Below are 13,759 nucleotides of genomic sequence, written 5' to 3'. Positions count from 1 at the left end.
TACTTAGTCTCTCTGAGCCTCGGTTTCTGAATCTAAAAAGGGATAAGAGTACCTGCCTCTTGGGGCTGATGTTAAAATGAAATGAGATAATAAAAATGCTCAGCGCAGTGCCCAACACATGGTAGTTGTTCTCCTGACAGGCTCAGAGACGGGCAGTGGCCTACCCAAGGCCACACAGCAGGTAAGCAGGGGAGCTGGTACCCAACCATTTTCCATATACTCTGTGGCCTTCATGAGCTGGGCCCTGCAGGGGATACAAGGCTGAACAGGGCTGAGACGGGAAGGATCCTCGTGTCAGGGTCAGAGGCTGGGGACCAAGGGCACCAATAGAGGCCTAGGCATCATACTCGCTCCAGTTGTTTCTTAGCCTAGGATGGGACATCCACCCAAGAAGCAGGTGAGTCCCAGACCACGTGCCCATCCACGCCACTGCATCCCGGTCATCTCCTCAGCCACAACGATATCAAATTCCTGAACCCCAGGGACCCAGCTGGCCCATATCCCAGGAGCCTGCCTCAGTCAGAGAGCTCTGTGGCCTTAGAAAAGCCTCTTCACCTCTCTGTGTCTTCACGATTCTGAGACAAATCTGAGAGAATCACCTTTACTGTTTGTGGACAGGGCAAGGGAGGTTGGTAAAGGAGGAAGCCATTCTGAGGATACAATCTCTCCCCACCCCCCAACGCTCCGGGAAGGCAGGGCTGAGGGGCTGTATCCACTGCCCACCCTGAGAAAAAGAGGGTTAACCCAGCAGCCTCCATGCGTCCCCACCCTCTGAGGGGCCCAGCCCCAAATCCTCTCCTCCCTCCCGGGGGCCCCCAGTGCTCCAGGTGGGGGGCAGCCCTGCCGTTCTGCCGCCAGGCAGTATCCTGGGGTCAAGGCCTCCAGGTGAGCCCGGGCGGCTCTGAGAGACTCTGGGTCCTTGCTGAGGTAAGTCAGGAGGGGGCCGTCCCCTGCGGCTGGGCAGGTGCCGAGGGCCGGGGCTGGCTTGGAGCTGACGCGGAAGGCCTCTGGGATGGAAAATCCTGAGGGCAGGCAGGGAGGAAGGGATGGAGGGTGCCACTCAGTTCCCCCATCCCGCAGGGGGGCCTCAGCCTCCCGATTTTCAGGACCTTCCTCCCGTTCGGGGTCTTCTGGGGCACTGGATAGGGTGGGGGGCGCCCGCCCCGTTCCTAGTGACCCTGGCTACCGAGGGGTCAAAAGTTAACCCCAGGTAGGAGAGGGGATTTCAGCTGTCTCCGACCCCCACCCCAAGGGAGGTCACCCGGCTCTTCTGAAAACTTGTCGAGGCTCCCAGGGCTGTCTGGAGTGGGGCTTCAGTGTCTGGGGCACGTTCAGGGAGGGGGCGCCCACCTGTATCTGGCAAAGATCAAACAGGGTGCGGGTGTCCAGCAGGCACCAGAACTCGCCCAGCAGGGAAGTGAAGATGCCCACGAGGTCCAGCCAGCGGCCCACGGTCAGCAGCAGCAGAAAGAGGCCGCACATGCGTACCAGCACCGTCTGCACCTGGCTCTGCAGGCTGGGATGCTGCTGCCGCTCCTCTGCAGAGACACGGTCCCTGTCACCGTCCGCCTGTCTGCCTGCCCTGAGGTCCAGCCGAGTCGGCTGTCTGGAACCCCCAGCTCCCCCCCGCTGCTCTCCTCAGCGCGTGCCTTCCCCTCCCCAGGCAGCCCCGCTCCCTTCCTTCTCACCCCACACCCACTCCCAGCAACTACAGGGGCGCTTCTTCCTCCCAGGCCTCACTGCCCACCCCCAGTCTCCCCCTGCAGTCAGGACAGGAGGTGTCCTGACTCCTATTTCCTGCACTCCCTCATCCGATCCATCAGGAAGCCGTATGAGCTCTTTCTACCAAGTAGATCTGGGTCCCAGCGCCCTTCATCTCTCACAGCAGGCTCCTCACTGGGCTCCCGTCTTCTGATCTTGACCCTACAACTCAGTGTGTACTCAGCAACTGGTAGCCTTCCCAACACACTAACGAGGTGAAATCATTCCCCTGCTTACAATCCTCCCAGGACTTCCCACTGCATTTGGAATAAACTCCAAACTCCTCACCTTGGGAGGTCCTGCCCCATGTGACCGGAGTCTCCTCTCCGACCTTATCTCATCTCTGACTTGGTCCCCCTTGCTCTCTAGCCCCAGTGATCCAAGTTTTCACCAAGCATGCTAGATTCCTTCCCACCACAGGGCCTTTGTACCTGCTGTTCTGCCTGCCTGACTGCCCTTCCTTGTCCTGACTCTTCCATCCCATCCCTACCCTGCAGCCAGGTGGCTCCTCCTAGAGCCCAGATCTGATCAGGTCACTTTCCCCTGCTTAAAAGCCTGCAATGGGGCTTCCCTGGTGGCGCAGTGGTTGAGAGTCCGCCTGCCGATGCAGGGGACACGGGTTCGTGTCCTGGTCCGGGAAGATCCCACGTGCCGTGGAGTGGCTGGGCCCGTGAGCCATGGCCGCTGAGCCTGTGCGTCCGGAGCCTGTGCTCCGCAACGGGAGAGGCCACAACAGTGAGAGGCCCGCGTACCGCAAAAAAGTAAAAAATAAAAAAATAAAATAAAATAAATTAAAAAAAACCTGCAATGGCTTCTCATCACACTGCCTTGCCAGGATGATGACAGCTCTCCATCAGGCCCCTGTGAACCCAGCCAGCCTCATCTGCTCCACTTGCCTCCGTGACAGCACTCCGTTTTCACGCCTTGTCTCACTTCTGGGCTTTGGCATTTATGGTTCCCTCTGCCAGGATCTCCTTTGCTCCCTTGTCTCTCCCAGGGGCTCCTGCTTATCCTTCAAGGCGCAATTCAAGTACTGTGTCTCCAGGCTCCCCCTGCATGCTGCACCCTTATCTGAGCTGCCCCACTGTGTGGCCCCTGCTAGCAGGCTGGGTGCTCTGGGATGGCAGGGGCAGGGTCTGAGTGTCGTCGGCCTCCCCAGGGCCTAGCACAGCGCTGGGCCTGGGTCAGACGGTGGGATGTGAGTGTCGAGTGAGTGAACTGCCGCCCGCGACCCTCACCCTGCATGTAGATGACCAGCAGGGTGTAGCAGATGGTGAGCGGCATCCAGAAACGCACAGCCTCCGAGGTGGTCAGGAAGTCCCGGTTGAGGAGGGTCACGGCTGTCAGGTTGCCCACTGCAAAGGTCACGGCCAGGGCGCGGCCCAGCAGCCGGGGGAGGCTGCAAGCGCCAGCCAGCAGGCCCAGGCAGACCCCACAGTAGCGCTGGCTGCTGTGCAGCTCGTAGAGCTGGCAGACGTGGCGGCGGAGGCGCCGGGTGCCCGAGCGGAGCAGCGCGGCCAGTCCCAGGCCCAGCAGCAGGTTCAGCGTGCGGTGCGGGGCGCCCTCCTGCAGGAAGCTCAGGCTGCAGCTCAGCCCGCAGCCCAGCGAGTACTGGCACAGTAGGTACAGCTGCAGCCTCTCGGTGCCCCGGGCGCCCTGGGCGGGGGAGGGGGCACAGAGGGGCCACGATTGTGTGCGCTCAGCCCACTCCTCACCGCGCGGGGACCCAGAGGGTGTCAAGGTACAGGTGGTCCACTCTGTGGGAGGCCGTTCCCGAAGAGGGAATATTGCCTTCAGGTCAAGCCCTACTGGAATCATTTCTTTCAGCTTAATTTCAATCATGATTACTACTTGGGACCTATCTGCTTGCTGAAGGGTGGTGGCTCAAAGCCTTCGAGGCCTGGGTTCAAAGCCCGACTCTACTTCTTGCTGGTCGTTGGCCACAGATAAGCCACGTGGCATCTCTGAGCCTTAGTTTCCCATGTGTGAGATCGGGATCACAGCAGACTTTTATCCCCTGTGGTTCTGAGGATGAGGTGATGCACCCAAAGCATCTAGCACCATGCCTGGCTCACGGGAAGCTCTTGACATCCGGGAGCTGCTGTGTTATCTTCTTGGACTGGGGTGGTGTCCACTCTGAGTGGAGGCTCGGCTTTGGCGATGACAACCGGGCCCAGTTTCCTGTATTTGGGGGTGAAAACTAGGGCCCAGGGCCGGGCAGTCCTCACCCACCACTTGCCTGTGGTCTTACCTTGTCCAGGGAAAGCAGCATGGAGACAGCCCGGAGGGAGAACTCGAGCACCACAAGGGCGGCCACCCGGACCTGCACGACGGTCAGGATCAGGGCCAGCCCTGCCAGGTGCACGGTCTCCAGCGAGGCCCACTGGGCCCGCAGCCGTTCCTTTTCAAGCCGCCGCTCCGGGTCACTGTGGAGGTAGAGGGGGCACGGGCAGAGGAGCAGAACCACCAGCCTCGTCCCTGGAGGGGGTCACGGTGCCCCCACCCACACCCTCGGGGTTAAGGACGGGTGGTCTCTCCCTCCCAGTCCTGCCCTCGGAGGAGGCCAGAGTCGCATGCAGTGTGGGCTCCAGGGGGCTGGGAGGGGGCCGGGGAGGCGGGCACTCACTTGGTACAGCCCACGAAGAAGTAGACCTTCAGGAGGTTGTTCAGGACGGAGACTCCGCAGGCCCCGACGAGGCCTGACGGGGTTAGTAGGGAGGGTAGGCAGCTTGGTAGGGTTAGAGGAGGGGGCGGTGGGAGACGCATGTGGGTGGGGTTCGTCTTGCGCCGGGCTGGTGCCCCGGAGGGGGTGGGGCTGAGGGGGATGGGGGAGGGGCTCACCTTGCAGGAGGGCGTCGAGGAGGCCGGAGCCCCACTCAAGGGAGGGGAGGCTGGGGAGCCAGAAGGGGAGGGACGGCAGGGAGAACATGGCCGCCAGGATCCAGCCCCAGCCTCCGGCCTGGTCTGCGCCAGAGACACCGCAACGTCACCACCACCGGGCAAAGGTGGTGGAGGCGAGGGGAGGGGCTGGGAGGGGTCAAAAGCCCAGGCGAGGGGAAGGGAGGGAAGAGGAGGGGAGGAGAGCCAGGGCCTTAAACCTTTGGGCTGCTGGGTTAAGACCGCTGCCCAGGGTCTCCCCATTTGGGCAGCATGGGGTGAGGGGGGCATCTCTGGGTGGGCCGGTCTCTGTCCTGCTTTTCTCAGGACAGAGACCAACCCACCCCTGGGCCTTGCCACCCATCCCTTCCTGAAGCCCCAGGCCTCGCCTCTTCTGCCCTCCCCCAGCCTCCAGTCTGGGTCCCGCCCTCAGCCCAAGGTCTGGAAGGGGGGCTTCGATCTCCCCACAGCCTGAGGTCAGGCTCTGCTCTCTCAGCCCAAGGTCTGGAAGGGGGCGTCTCTCCCGCCACAGCCCGGGGATGGGATCCAGCTCTGGGTCCTCCCCTCCTGCGCCGTAGGGCAGCCCGCCTTGACGATCCTCCCCGTGTCCACTAGGTGGCAGGCCTCACTTGGCCTACGGGGCGGGGCTGGCTCGCCCCAGTTCTTTTGGATCCTCCTTTCTCAGACCGAGGAGAGCGAACCAAGGGTGTGGGTTCGGGGGTCGGGAGACTGAGGCTGCTAGCAGAGGGGAGTCGTTGAAGTAGACAAAATAGAAAACTTTATTGGTTTGGAGTGTGCAGTAGGGCTGCCCCTGGGGAGCAGCTCTTTGCAGACATGGGGTGTGGCGGGGAAGGTAGTTCAGGCTGCTTGACCTCTCCGCCAGTCCTGCCCCTTCAGGGACTCAGCATCCACTTCTGTAGCACAAAGGTCGGTGCAGGCCTTAGGAACACGCCCATGGTGGGAGGGTGGCTGCAGCGTGGGGAGAGAGCCTGGGATGAGGTCGCCCAGCTCTACTACCTTGGGCAGGTTACTTCCTTTCCCGGGACCTGAGTCTGCTCACCTGAACAATGGGCACCATCAAGCGCTACCTTCCAGGACTGTCGTGAGAATCTGTGCAAATGTCCACAGTGCTGGGCACCTAGGGGACCCTCAGTAAAAGCCCTCAGTTGATGTGCTGAATTGTGTCCCCTCCCCCTCCCCAGATTCATATATTGAAGTTCTAACCTCAGAATGTGACTCTTTGGAGACAGGGTCCTAAAGAAAGCAATTCTCAAAGGAAGTATTGATGAGTAAATTAACATGAGGTCATTAAGGGTGGATCCTAATCCAATATGACTGGTGTCCTTATAAGAAGGGACTAGGACACAGACACACAGAGGGAAGACCATGTGGGGACATGGAGAAGACGGCCATCTGCAAGCCAAGAAGAGAGGCCTCAGAGGAAACCAACCCTGCCGACACCTTGATCAGACATCTGGCCTCCAGAATTATGAGAAAGTAACGTTCTGTTGTTTAAGCCGCCTAGTCTGAGGTCCTCTATGACGGCGGCCCTGGCAGTCTAGCACAGACGATGACATTACGGCCTCACGGTGCTCCCCAGGGCCTCCCCACATGTATAGCGATCCCTCAGGGGCACCCCAGCACCCACGGTCCTGGCTCTTGCCAAGGGCACAGGTCTGGGCTGGGCAGAGCTGGGTTCTCTGCCCCTTCAAAGCTGTGTGGCTTTGGTCAAAGCACTTCACCTTTCTGAGCCCCCGCTTCCGAATCAGTAACAGAGCATTTTACGGTCTCATACCATGTGAGGACTAAGCGATCTGGCACACGTAAGTGGCCCAGCTCATGGTAATGCTCACAGCCTGAAGCAGTTATTATAACAATGGGATAAGGTTACCCAGGACAGAGAGGGAAGAGAAACTTTCTGGAGAACAGAGTGGGTGGCGATTCAAGGAGGATCCGTTGGCCCTGGGTGGGCCATGGGGCTGGGTTGACCACAGCTGTCTACACTCTCCCCGAACCTGCGGCAGGGCCTGGGCCTGGGCGGGCTCCTGGACAGCCATTCCCAGGTGGAGCAGGCCGTCGCTTCCTGCCAAGGGCACGGCTGTGTCAGGGTGAAGGACGCCGCCTAGCTGCCCTGGTGCTGGGCCCGCCCGGCCAGTTTCCGGAGCTCATCCCAGAAGAGCATGCTGAGGATGGTGTGGGGACCCAGGCGCAGGTAGGTGGGGCCCAGACCCTTGTAGAGCGCCAGGGGGCCCTCCTGCCGCCAGATCTTCACCAGGCAGTCGGCGAGGCCGCCATACAGCTGGCCCTGGGGACAGACACAGGGCAGACATCACTACAGGTGTCATGGGGCCCTGGCTGGCACAATGGGGTGTGTCTGTGTGTATGGGCTTCTGTGGCACATCAGAAAGGGCACTCCGCCAAGCTCGGCAAATCACATAATAGTAACCCTTCGGGCTGTGAAAGTTAAAACAGGGCCTCTTCCTCCAGGCAGCCACAGCCCCAGGCCAGGCTCTCAGCTTGGTTAGCGGCACGCGGGTGGATTTCACCGCTAACTCAGCCCGTGGAGGGCACCTCTGTGTTCGGCACACCTTGCACCAGTGTACGTGATGGCCCCTGTGCACCTGTGAGGCTGGGGGGTCAGGACTCAATTCCGGTTCAGGCTCCCCCACCCACCGGCTGTGTGACCTCAGGCAAGTCACTCGATCTCTCTGAGCCTCAGTCTTCTCATCAGGAGAACGAAAGTTGTTGTGAGGACAGAATAGCATCCAGGTGTGAAAATGCTTAGTACGTGCTTGGGACATAGGTGTTCAGCAAACAAGCCGAATTAATGTGTGTGTGTGTGTGTGTATGGCACACTTCTCCGTGTCTCTGGCTGTGCGTGCGTGCGTGTGTGTGTGTGTGTTGGGGGATGCTGTTCAGCTCCCGCGCCCTCCCCCACTCTGTCCCCTGCTCACCCTGCCCGCTCCGTCCACAGGCTGATTGTACAGCCGCGTGCTGGCCACGTCGAAGGGGGTCATGACTGTGACCACGGCTACGCTGCTGACCATGCCCCCGGCCAGGGCCACCAGCCAGCTGTCCTCTGGGAGCCACTGTGGGGACATACAGGCTGCTGAGCCCTGTAGTGTCCTCCCCCCTCCCCCACGCGGTGCCCACCCCATCCTCTCAGTGCCCGGGGGCTGGAAGAGCTAGGGAAAGGGGGGCTGATGAGGCCCCTCCGGCCACTCCCCCCCCCGCCCCCCGCCGCCCTGAGCTCCTTTACAGCTGGAGGGTTCACTGCGGACTCTCCACTCTTGCTGGACCCAGGGCCCTCGGCTTTCTTAAGGGGCCTGTCACCACGCCCTGGGTTTCCCTGCGTGGGATCCAGCTGGAGATGTGGAGGCGCGATAAGGGGCGCGGGTGTCCCCCGCTCCTTACCTGTTGCTCTTGCACCCAGGCCTTGGCGGAGGCGAACGTGGCCAGCTGAGCAGCCGAGCCGACCATGACCCGGGGCACGGCCCCACCCACACCCTGCCACAGCCCCGCCAGGCCCCGCTGCCGCCAGATGGTCCCCAAGGCATCCAGTACGTTCTGCAGGGAGAGGGCACAGGGTCACCGGGCGGCCCCTGCCCGCCCAGGGGCCCATCCAGCCCACCCAGCCGGGGAAGCCCCGGGGAGTGACGGTCCCCACCTGGTGAGGGTGCTGGTGTCCCACAGCCATCGCGGCCACCGTCTGGGCCTGCAGCTGCGTTTTGACCTGTGAGAGCAGGGGTGACACAAGGCCTGGGGCTGGAACCTTAGAAGACCCTGGATGAGCTGTGCGTGTTGAGGGCACCCGTCCCCGGGCCCTGACGCCCAGACCTCCCTGAGCCCACACCTGCAGCTTTGGGGGTGTGTGTGTGTGTGTGTGTGTGGAATAGGGTTGGAGGTGAGGCTCTGGAGTCGGCTTGGGTCTGCATCTGGTTGTGACCTGGGACAAGTTACTTAACCTTCTCTCTGCCTGTCTGCTCACCCTTGGAAGGCTGCTCTGGGGACCAAGAGAGATGACAACTGTAGCGTCCAGGCTGGGATGTGGGGCCCGCTCTCGATGGAAGCTTTATGCTTAATTTGCACAGGGCATGCAGGAAGACAAGTGACCACGTGGCCCTGAGCTAGCACACCTCTTGCCACCCTCTGCCCCCTCCCCCAGCTCAGGACCAGTGGGGCGGGGGCCCCAGGGGAGCAAGGTTCAGGGCGAGGCCCTGGTGCCCTGGACCGAGGGGCAGATTCCAGGCCTGGGCAGGGATGTCCCAGGGAGCAGCCCCACCCCATCTGCTCCACGGAGGCCAGCCCAGGAGGCTGCAGAGCCCCCATGGGAGCTGGGTCCCAGGGTGGGAGCAGATGGAGACAAGGCACTCACCAGGTAAGCAGGGCTCCCCACGAAGGCTCCCAGTGCCCCTGCCACAGCGCCCGCGACCACGGTGCCACCTGGCTGCTGGGCGAGCCCGGCCTGGCATGCCAGGCTGTAGCAGTAGAAGCGGACGCCGTTCATGAGGCCCTGGTAGAGGAGGCCAGCAGCCAGCCCCTTCTGCAGGCCGCACAGCCCATCTGCACGGGCCACAGCGACGACAGAGGCCACAAAGCCCCGGTAGTGCCGAGGATAGGTGCCCCGGGCCTGCAGCTCCCCCTGCAGCTGCAGCCGCGTCTTCACCACCTCCAGGGGGTTGGTGAAGACACAGGCCAGGCAACAGGCCGAGGCGCCCAGCACCAGGTCCACAGCTGGAGCCACCGTCTCCTTGGCCTCCGGGCCGGGGGCCGCCTGTGCCCGTGTCAGGGGCATGGGCACGGGCCCTGGGGTGGCGGTGCTTAGGCTGTCTTCACTCCCACAGGGCCACAGGGCTGGGGATGGAGGGAGCCTGGGGCCATGTCTGGAGGGCAAAAGTCCGGGTCAGAGAGGCCGGCTGCTGCCAGGCGGCCTGCTCTATCTCAGGAGTCCACCTACTCTGCTCCTTCCTGGGAGCCTGGGACACGCCCCCGCCGGCTCTGGACCAATCCCAGCTTCCTACGTCCCCCACACCTCCCTGCCGGGGAGGGCCTGGACCCTGGGATCTCGGGGAAAGGTCACCTGGGCCCCAAGGGAGACACGGGGGGGTGGGGGTGGGGTGGGGTGGGGTGGGGCAGAAAGTGCCAATCAGCCAAGACACCTCCTCCTGACCCTCTGGTCCTCCAGCCTTCCCTCTGGCCCTGGGCAAAGGGCTGGTGCCGCTGCCCTCCCTCGGGCTTGCCCAGTCCTGCTGTAGCTCAGGGCCCTGGGCAAGAGGCAGCTGCTTGGGAGGCTCCTCTCAGCAACTCAGCAACGCCTCCCCCCCCCCCCCCGCCCCACCCCCCTGCTACTGTGTGCCGTCCCCTTTCCCGGCCTCAGTCTTCCAGTCTGGCTCCCACAGTCTGTGGTCCCACTGCCAGTGAGAGCAGAGGGCTCTGGAGTCGTGTGGAACTGATCTGGAATCCCAGGAGCTGCTATTATGTGTGCCCTGGGCAAGTCAGTTCCTTTCTTGGCGCTTCGGTCTCTCCATCTGTAAGATGGGGATACGGATGCCCACTGCAGAGGTTCTTTGGAGGATTACAGATGTGTGAAGAACGCCGAGCACATCGCTTCACTCAGTAATAGGCGGCCCACATCCCCCCCTGCCTGGGGGCCCTGGGTGGGTAGGAGACAGAAAAATAAGGGCCACTGTGTCTCAAGGAGTGACCTTGCAGCTTGGGTCGCTCACCTGGTAAGGACTTGCCCCCTAGTCCTGCCTCTCCTCTTGGTGGGAGCTGCTCCTGGGCTGTGGTTCTCCGGAGCAGAGGCCCAGGCATGGGAACGGACCTTTGTGCCTCGTGAAGAGGGACCTCCCAGCCCTGGGCACTACTGTCAGGTGCCAGGCTGCTCAGGTCAGGGGCCGGCACCACCTTGCCCACCTCGGCCTCGGCCCCATGGTACCTCTCTCCTGCCAGGGCCACCCTGCATCACCCAAGTCCCAATCAGAACCAGAGGCAGGGCCGCCCTGCCCAGAACCCCACCTCTGTGGCCTCCACACCTGCTTCTTCCAGGTGTCCACCCCTTTCCTCCCAGCTGTGAGGCCCTGGAGGCCGCAGAGCTCCTCCTAGGCCTGGCAGGCTGGGCACCCTCCGGCCAGCCCCGGGGTAGCAGCTCAACAAGAGGTCTTGGGGACAGCCTGGATTCTCCCGTGTTGATCCCGAGTGGCCGGCACTCAGCCCCCAGAGCTGGGGGAGGCAGGGCAGGCAGGAGTGCCCTGCCCTGGCAGTGTAGCCACGGCCTGGGACTCGAGCTGGTGGCTGCCCTCCCCTGGCCACTGCAGGAAACAGGAAGGAGGGCAAAGGTCCGGCCAAGAAGCTCCCAGGGCCCGAACTCCTCCACACAGTGAGTGCTGGGGGGCAGCCGCCAGTGATCTGGATCCCGGTGTGGGCACAGAGCATCTGACGGAAGAGCATTTGTGGAATGAATGAGGAACAAAGGGCCGAGTGGCCTGAGAGGAGGTGCCGAAGATCCCTCACCTCCACCATGGTCAAAAAGGGCCAGTGACGAGTCTTGGCAATATAACATGTCTATTTTATTTTAAAAAACAAAACCCAGGCCACCTGACCCCTTCCCCCAGAGGGCCCTCTTGGGAAGGACCTGGCTCCAGCCAGGCAGGGGACACAGGCTGGTGGGCTTTGCTCCTCTCCAAGCCCTCCTCCCTCCCCTTTGCTCCTGGCAAAAAGGAGATGGCCTGATCCCTGGGTCCTACGGGCACTGCCAGGTTTGGAGGAGGGGAGGTAGGGGGCCGTGGACATGCAGGGCCTCCTGGTAGCCAGGGAGGGCCATCCCGGCCCCCTGCAAACTCCCGGGCCCTGGAAGGCAGGGAGCAGTGTGCTTGGGGATGGAGCTAGTGAGGAGAAGACATGCACTGAGACCGCGGTGTTCCAGCTTCCCTCCCAGCCGGGTGAATGTTCAAACATGAACAGGGATGGCCGGGCACTCAGAGCCCCCAGGGCGGCCTAAGCCTCTGCCCGGGCCCCTGACCCAGGGGAGGAAGAGGGGCTCCTGCCCTCTGAGTCCTGCTCCCCTCGTGGAGTGAGGCGGTGGCCCCGGGGAAGGGGGCCGTGCATCTGCAGAGCCCATAGGGCTCGGACCCTCTGCTCCCAGCACTTCCCAGTTGCCACCTGCCAGGCAGGAGGCCCAGGGTGCTGAGCACCCGTTCTGGATCCCTGGGAGGGAGACCGTGTCTCAAGCCTCAGTCGGTGATTCTGCTGCCCGGGAACGAGGGTGGGAGCCTGGCCCCAGCAGCCGCTCGCGTGCCTCCCTCTCCGGCCCCTCCGGGACGCCCGCCAGCTCCGCCTCAGCACCAGGGGTCCCGGGAGGCTCTGCCCCGGCACAGGCTGTCGCTCCGCTGCCAGGCGCTGTGGATGAGGCTCAGGGCGTCCTCGAACTTCTTGTTGGAGGCTTCGTGGATGGCCTTACGGGGGAGGTCCACCTGTGTGGGGCGTGCAGGGAACCTGAGGGCTGTACTGAGAGCCCCCAGGGAGCCGAGGGGCCGTGGGGTTCCCCGGCACCAGGTGTAACCTTGCCCTGGAACTACATCCACGCTGCTGAGATCTCCTGCTCCTCAAGGAGGGGCTCAGGCCGACGGGGTGCGGCTCCCCGAGCCGCCTCCTTCCAGGGAAGGCCCCGGTTCTCGGAGGAGGGGGCTGGGGGTGGGGCCGGGAGGCGGGCCGTGGAACTCCGCCCAGGGCTGGTCCGCAGCTTCCGCGGGGCAGCCCAGCACGCGCTAAGACTGCGGTCTGTCCAGGCATTCGATGAGGCCCTCTCAGCATGGTGCGGAGCTCCGTGCCCCCATCATCCGGGCGCAGCTCTCGCCCCACCGGAAGCAGTTAATGCCGGCTTTTTCATGGGAACTGAGAAGGGCAGGAACGGCGTTTCCTGGGCTCTGTGCTTAGCTTTAGCCTCACACTCACTGGGAGGCAGGGTCTTGCCCCTTTGGTTTTACACGTTCAGAGTTCCTAGTATGGTGCTGCCCCAGGCCCCCAACTCCTGCCTCGGTCTGTGCCGTGCAGGGGCTCCTTTCCCTAGGGAATGGCTCCACTCCGCAGGGGCCTGGGCAGCTGGGTACCTGGTAGATGGTTTTCCACCCGGAGTTCAGTGCAGACAGGAATCGGTCCAGTTCAGATGTGCAGCTCAGGTAAATGACCCAGGGTGGGAGGGGCTGCTGGCTGTCCTGGGAAAACTCCTGGGGAGAGCGGGGGCCCCAGGTGAGCAGACACAGCGCTCCTTCGGCAGGGCCTGCCTCCATCGCCCCCCACCCGGCTCACCAAGACACAGTACTCCTTGCCCGGTTCAGTGGAGACGGTGCTGATGTCGGCCAGCTGGGCGGTGCCCAGGGAGCGGAAGAAGCTGGTCTGGCAGTCCTCGTGGCACGTGAAGAGGCGGCCATCCGTGACCACCAGGCAGCAGGGGATGGGAGTTACCCCCTGGGGGATGACCTGAAGGGTGCCGGCAGAGCGGAGGGGAGAGGCAAGCTGGAGCTCTCCAGGGCTGGTCTGTACCAGGACTCCCCGCGTCAGGGGCCTGCCAGCCCCTCTGCCCCTCCGTCCAGAGGCCAGGCAGGCTCCGCCCACCTCAGGAGTACAGGGGCCGACAGGGGTGATGGTGGGAACGTCAGGCCACAGGCGGCCCTAACCTCCAGGGTTCACTCCTGGGCTGGCCCCTGGAAGTCCCATCTTGGTCCTCAGAGGCCGCTGCATGACTCGCATGGGCTTGGGGAAGGGACCCTGGGGACCCGGGGTGGGGTTGGGAGGTGGTGAGCGGTGGGGCAGGAGGCCCTCACCCCTTTGGACACGGCCTGGCAGAGGTGCTGCATCCAGTCAGCCATCTCAGCCTCGCTGCCGGCGCTCAGCTCCAGGCAGGGCCGGTCGGCGAGGATGACCTGGAAGGCGTGGGGCCGGTCCGTGGTGCTGGATCTCCGACAGCCACCGCACTGCTCCCCCCTGGGCCAGAGGTGGAGGGTGAAACGGGAGCAAGGGAGCAAGGGGGCAGGGGGGCGAGGGGCACAGGCGGAGCCCCTGGGGTTGTCCTGAGGGCTGGAGGACACCAGAAGGTGGGCCAGAGCCCTCCGGCTCGAAGGAG

At 63.2% G+C, this 13,759-nt stretch overlaps 3 protein-coding genes and 1 long non-coding RNA gene across 9 annotated transcripts in view; all 4 read right to left on the bottom strand.

Moving 5' to 3' along the window:
* Window positions 1–585: 585 nt before the first annotated feature.
* Window positions 586–5,216, bottom strand: TMEM82 (transmembrane protein 82). The gene is made up of 6 exons (XM_032641128.1): window positions 4,603–5,216; window positions 4,388–4,460; window positions 4,013–4,187; window positions 3,000–3,417; window positions 1,351–1,538; window positions 586–1,022 (listed from the first exon to the last, which is right to left on the bottom strand). The coding sequence occupies exons 1-6, from the start codon at window positions 4,688–4,690 to the stop codon at window positions 933–935; spliced, it is 1,032 nt and encodes a 343-aa protein (XP_032497019.1). The 5' UTR covers window positions 4,691–5,216; the 3' UTR covers window positions 586–932.
* A 177-nt stretch (window positions 5,217–5,393) lies between these two features.
* Window positions 5,394–6,028, bottom strand: LOC116759565. The gene is made up of 2 exons (XR_004351474.1): window positions 5,699–6,028; window positions 5,394–5,607 (listed from the first exon to the last, which is right to left on the bottom strand). It is a non-coding gene; the product is annotated as an uncharacterized LOC116759565 (long non-coding RNA).
* A 4-nt stretch (window positions 6,029–6,032) lies between these two features.
* Window positions 6,033–9,558, bottom strand: SLC25A34 (solute carrier family 25 member 34). Its single transcript, XM_032643456.1, has 5 exons — window positions 9,014–9,558; window positions 8,306–8,371; window positions 8,053–8,205; window positions 7,593–7,727; window positions 6,033–6,943 (listed from the first exon to the last, which is right to left on the bottom strand). Exons 1-5 carry the CDS (start codon window positions 9,431–9,433, stop codon window positions 6,761–6,763), a joined length of 957 nt encoding a protein of 318 aa, XP_032499347.1. The 5' UTR covers window positions 9,434–9,558; the 3' UTR covers window positions 6,033–6,760.
* Window positions 9,559–11,185: 1,627 nt separating this feature from the next.
* PLEKHM2 (pleckstrin homology and RUN domain containing M2) overlaps window positions 11,186–13,759 on the bottom strand; it is a 38,258-nt gene continuing 35,684 nt past the window's right edge. For all 6 annotated transcript variants that reach the window (XM_032642941.1, XM_032642952.1, XM_032642961.1 and 3 more), the window contains 4 exons: window positions 13,461–13,620; window positions 12,946–13,116; window positions 12,747–12,863; window positions 11,186–12,110 (listed from right to left, as the gene is read on the bottom strand). In XM_032642941.1, the coding sequence (XP_032498832.1) occupies window positions 11,976–12,110; window positions 12,747–12,863; window positions 12,946–13,116; window positions 13,461–13,620 (583 nt within the window). In that variant the 3' untranslated portion in view covers window positions 11,186–11,975. The remainder of the gene's footprint in view (window positions 12,111–12,746; window positions 12,864–12,945; window positions 13,117–13,460; window positions 13,621–13,759) is intronic.

The sequence above is a fragment of the Phocoena sinus genome, chromosome 1, assembly GCF_008692025.1.
Source record: "Phocoena sinus isolate mPhoSin1 chromosome 1, mPhoSin1.pri, whole genome shotgun sequence".
Taxonomy (NCBI): Eukaryota; Metazoa; Chordata; class Mammalia; order Artiodactyla; family Phocoenidae; genus Phocoena; species Phocoena sinus.
This window is presented reverse-complemented; position numbering and strand designations above follow the sequence as displayed.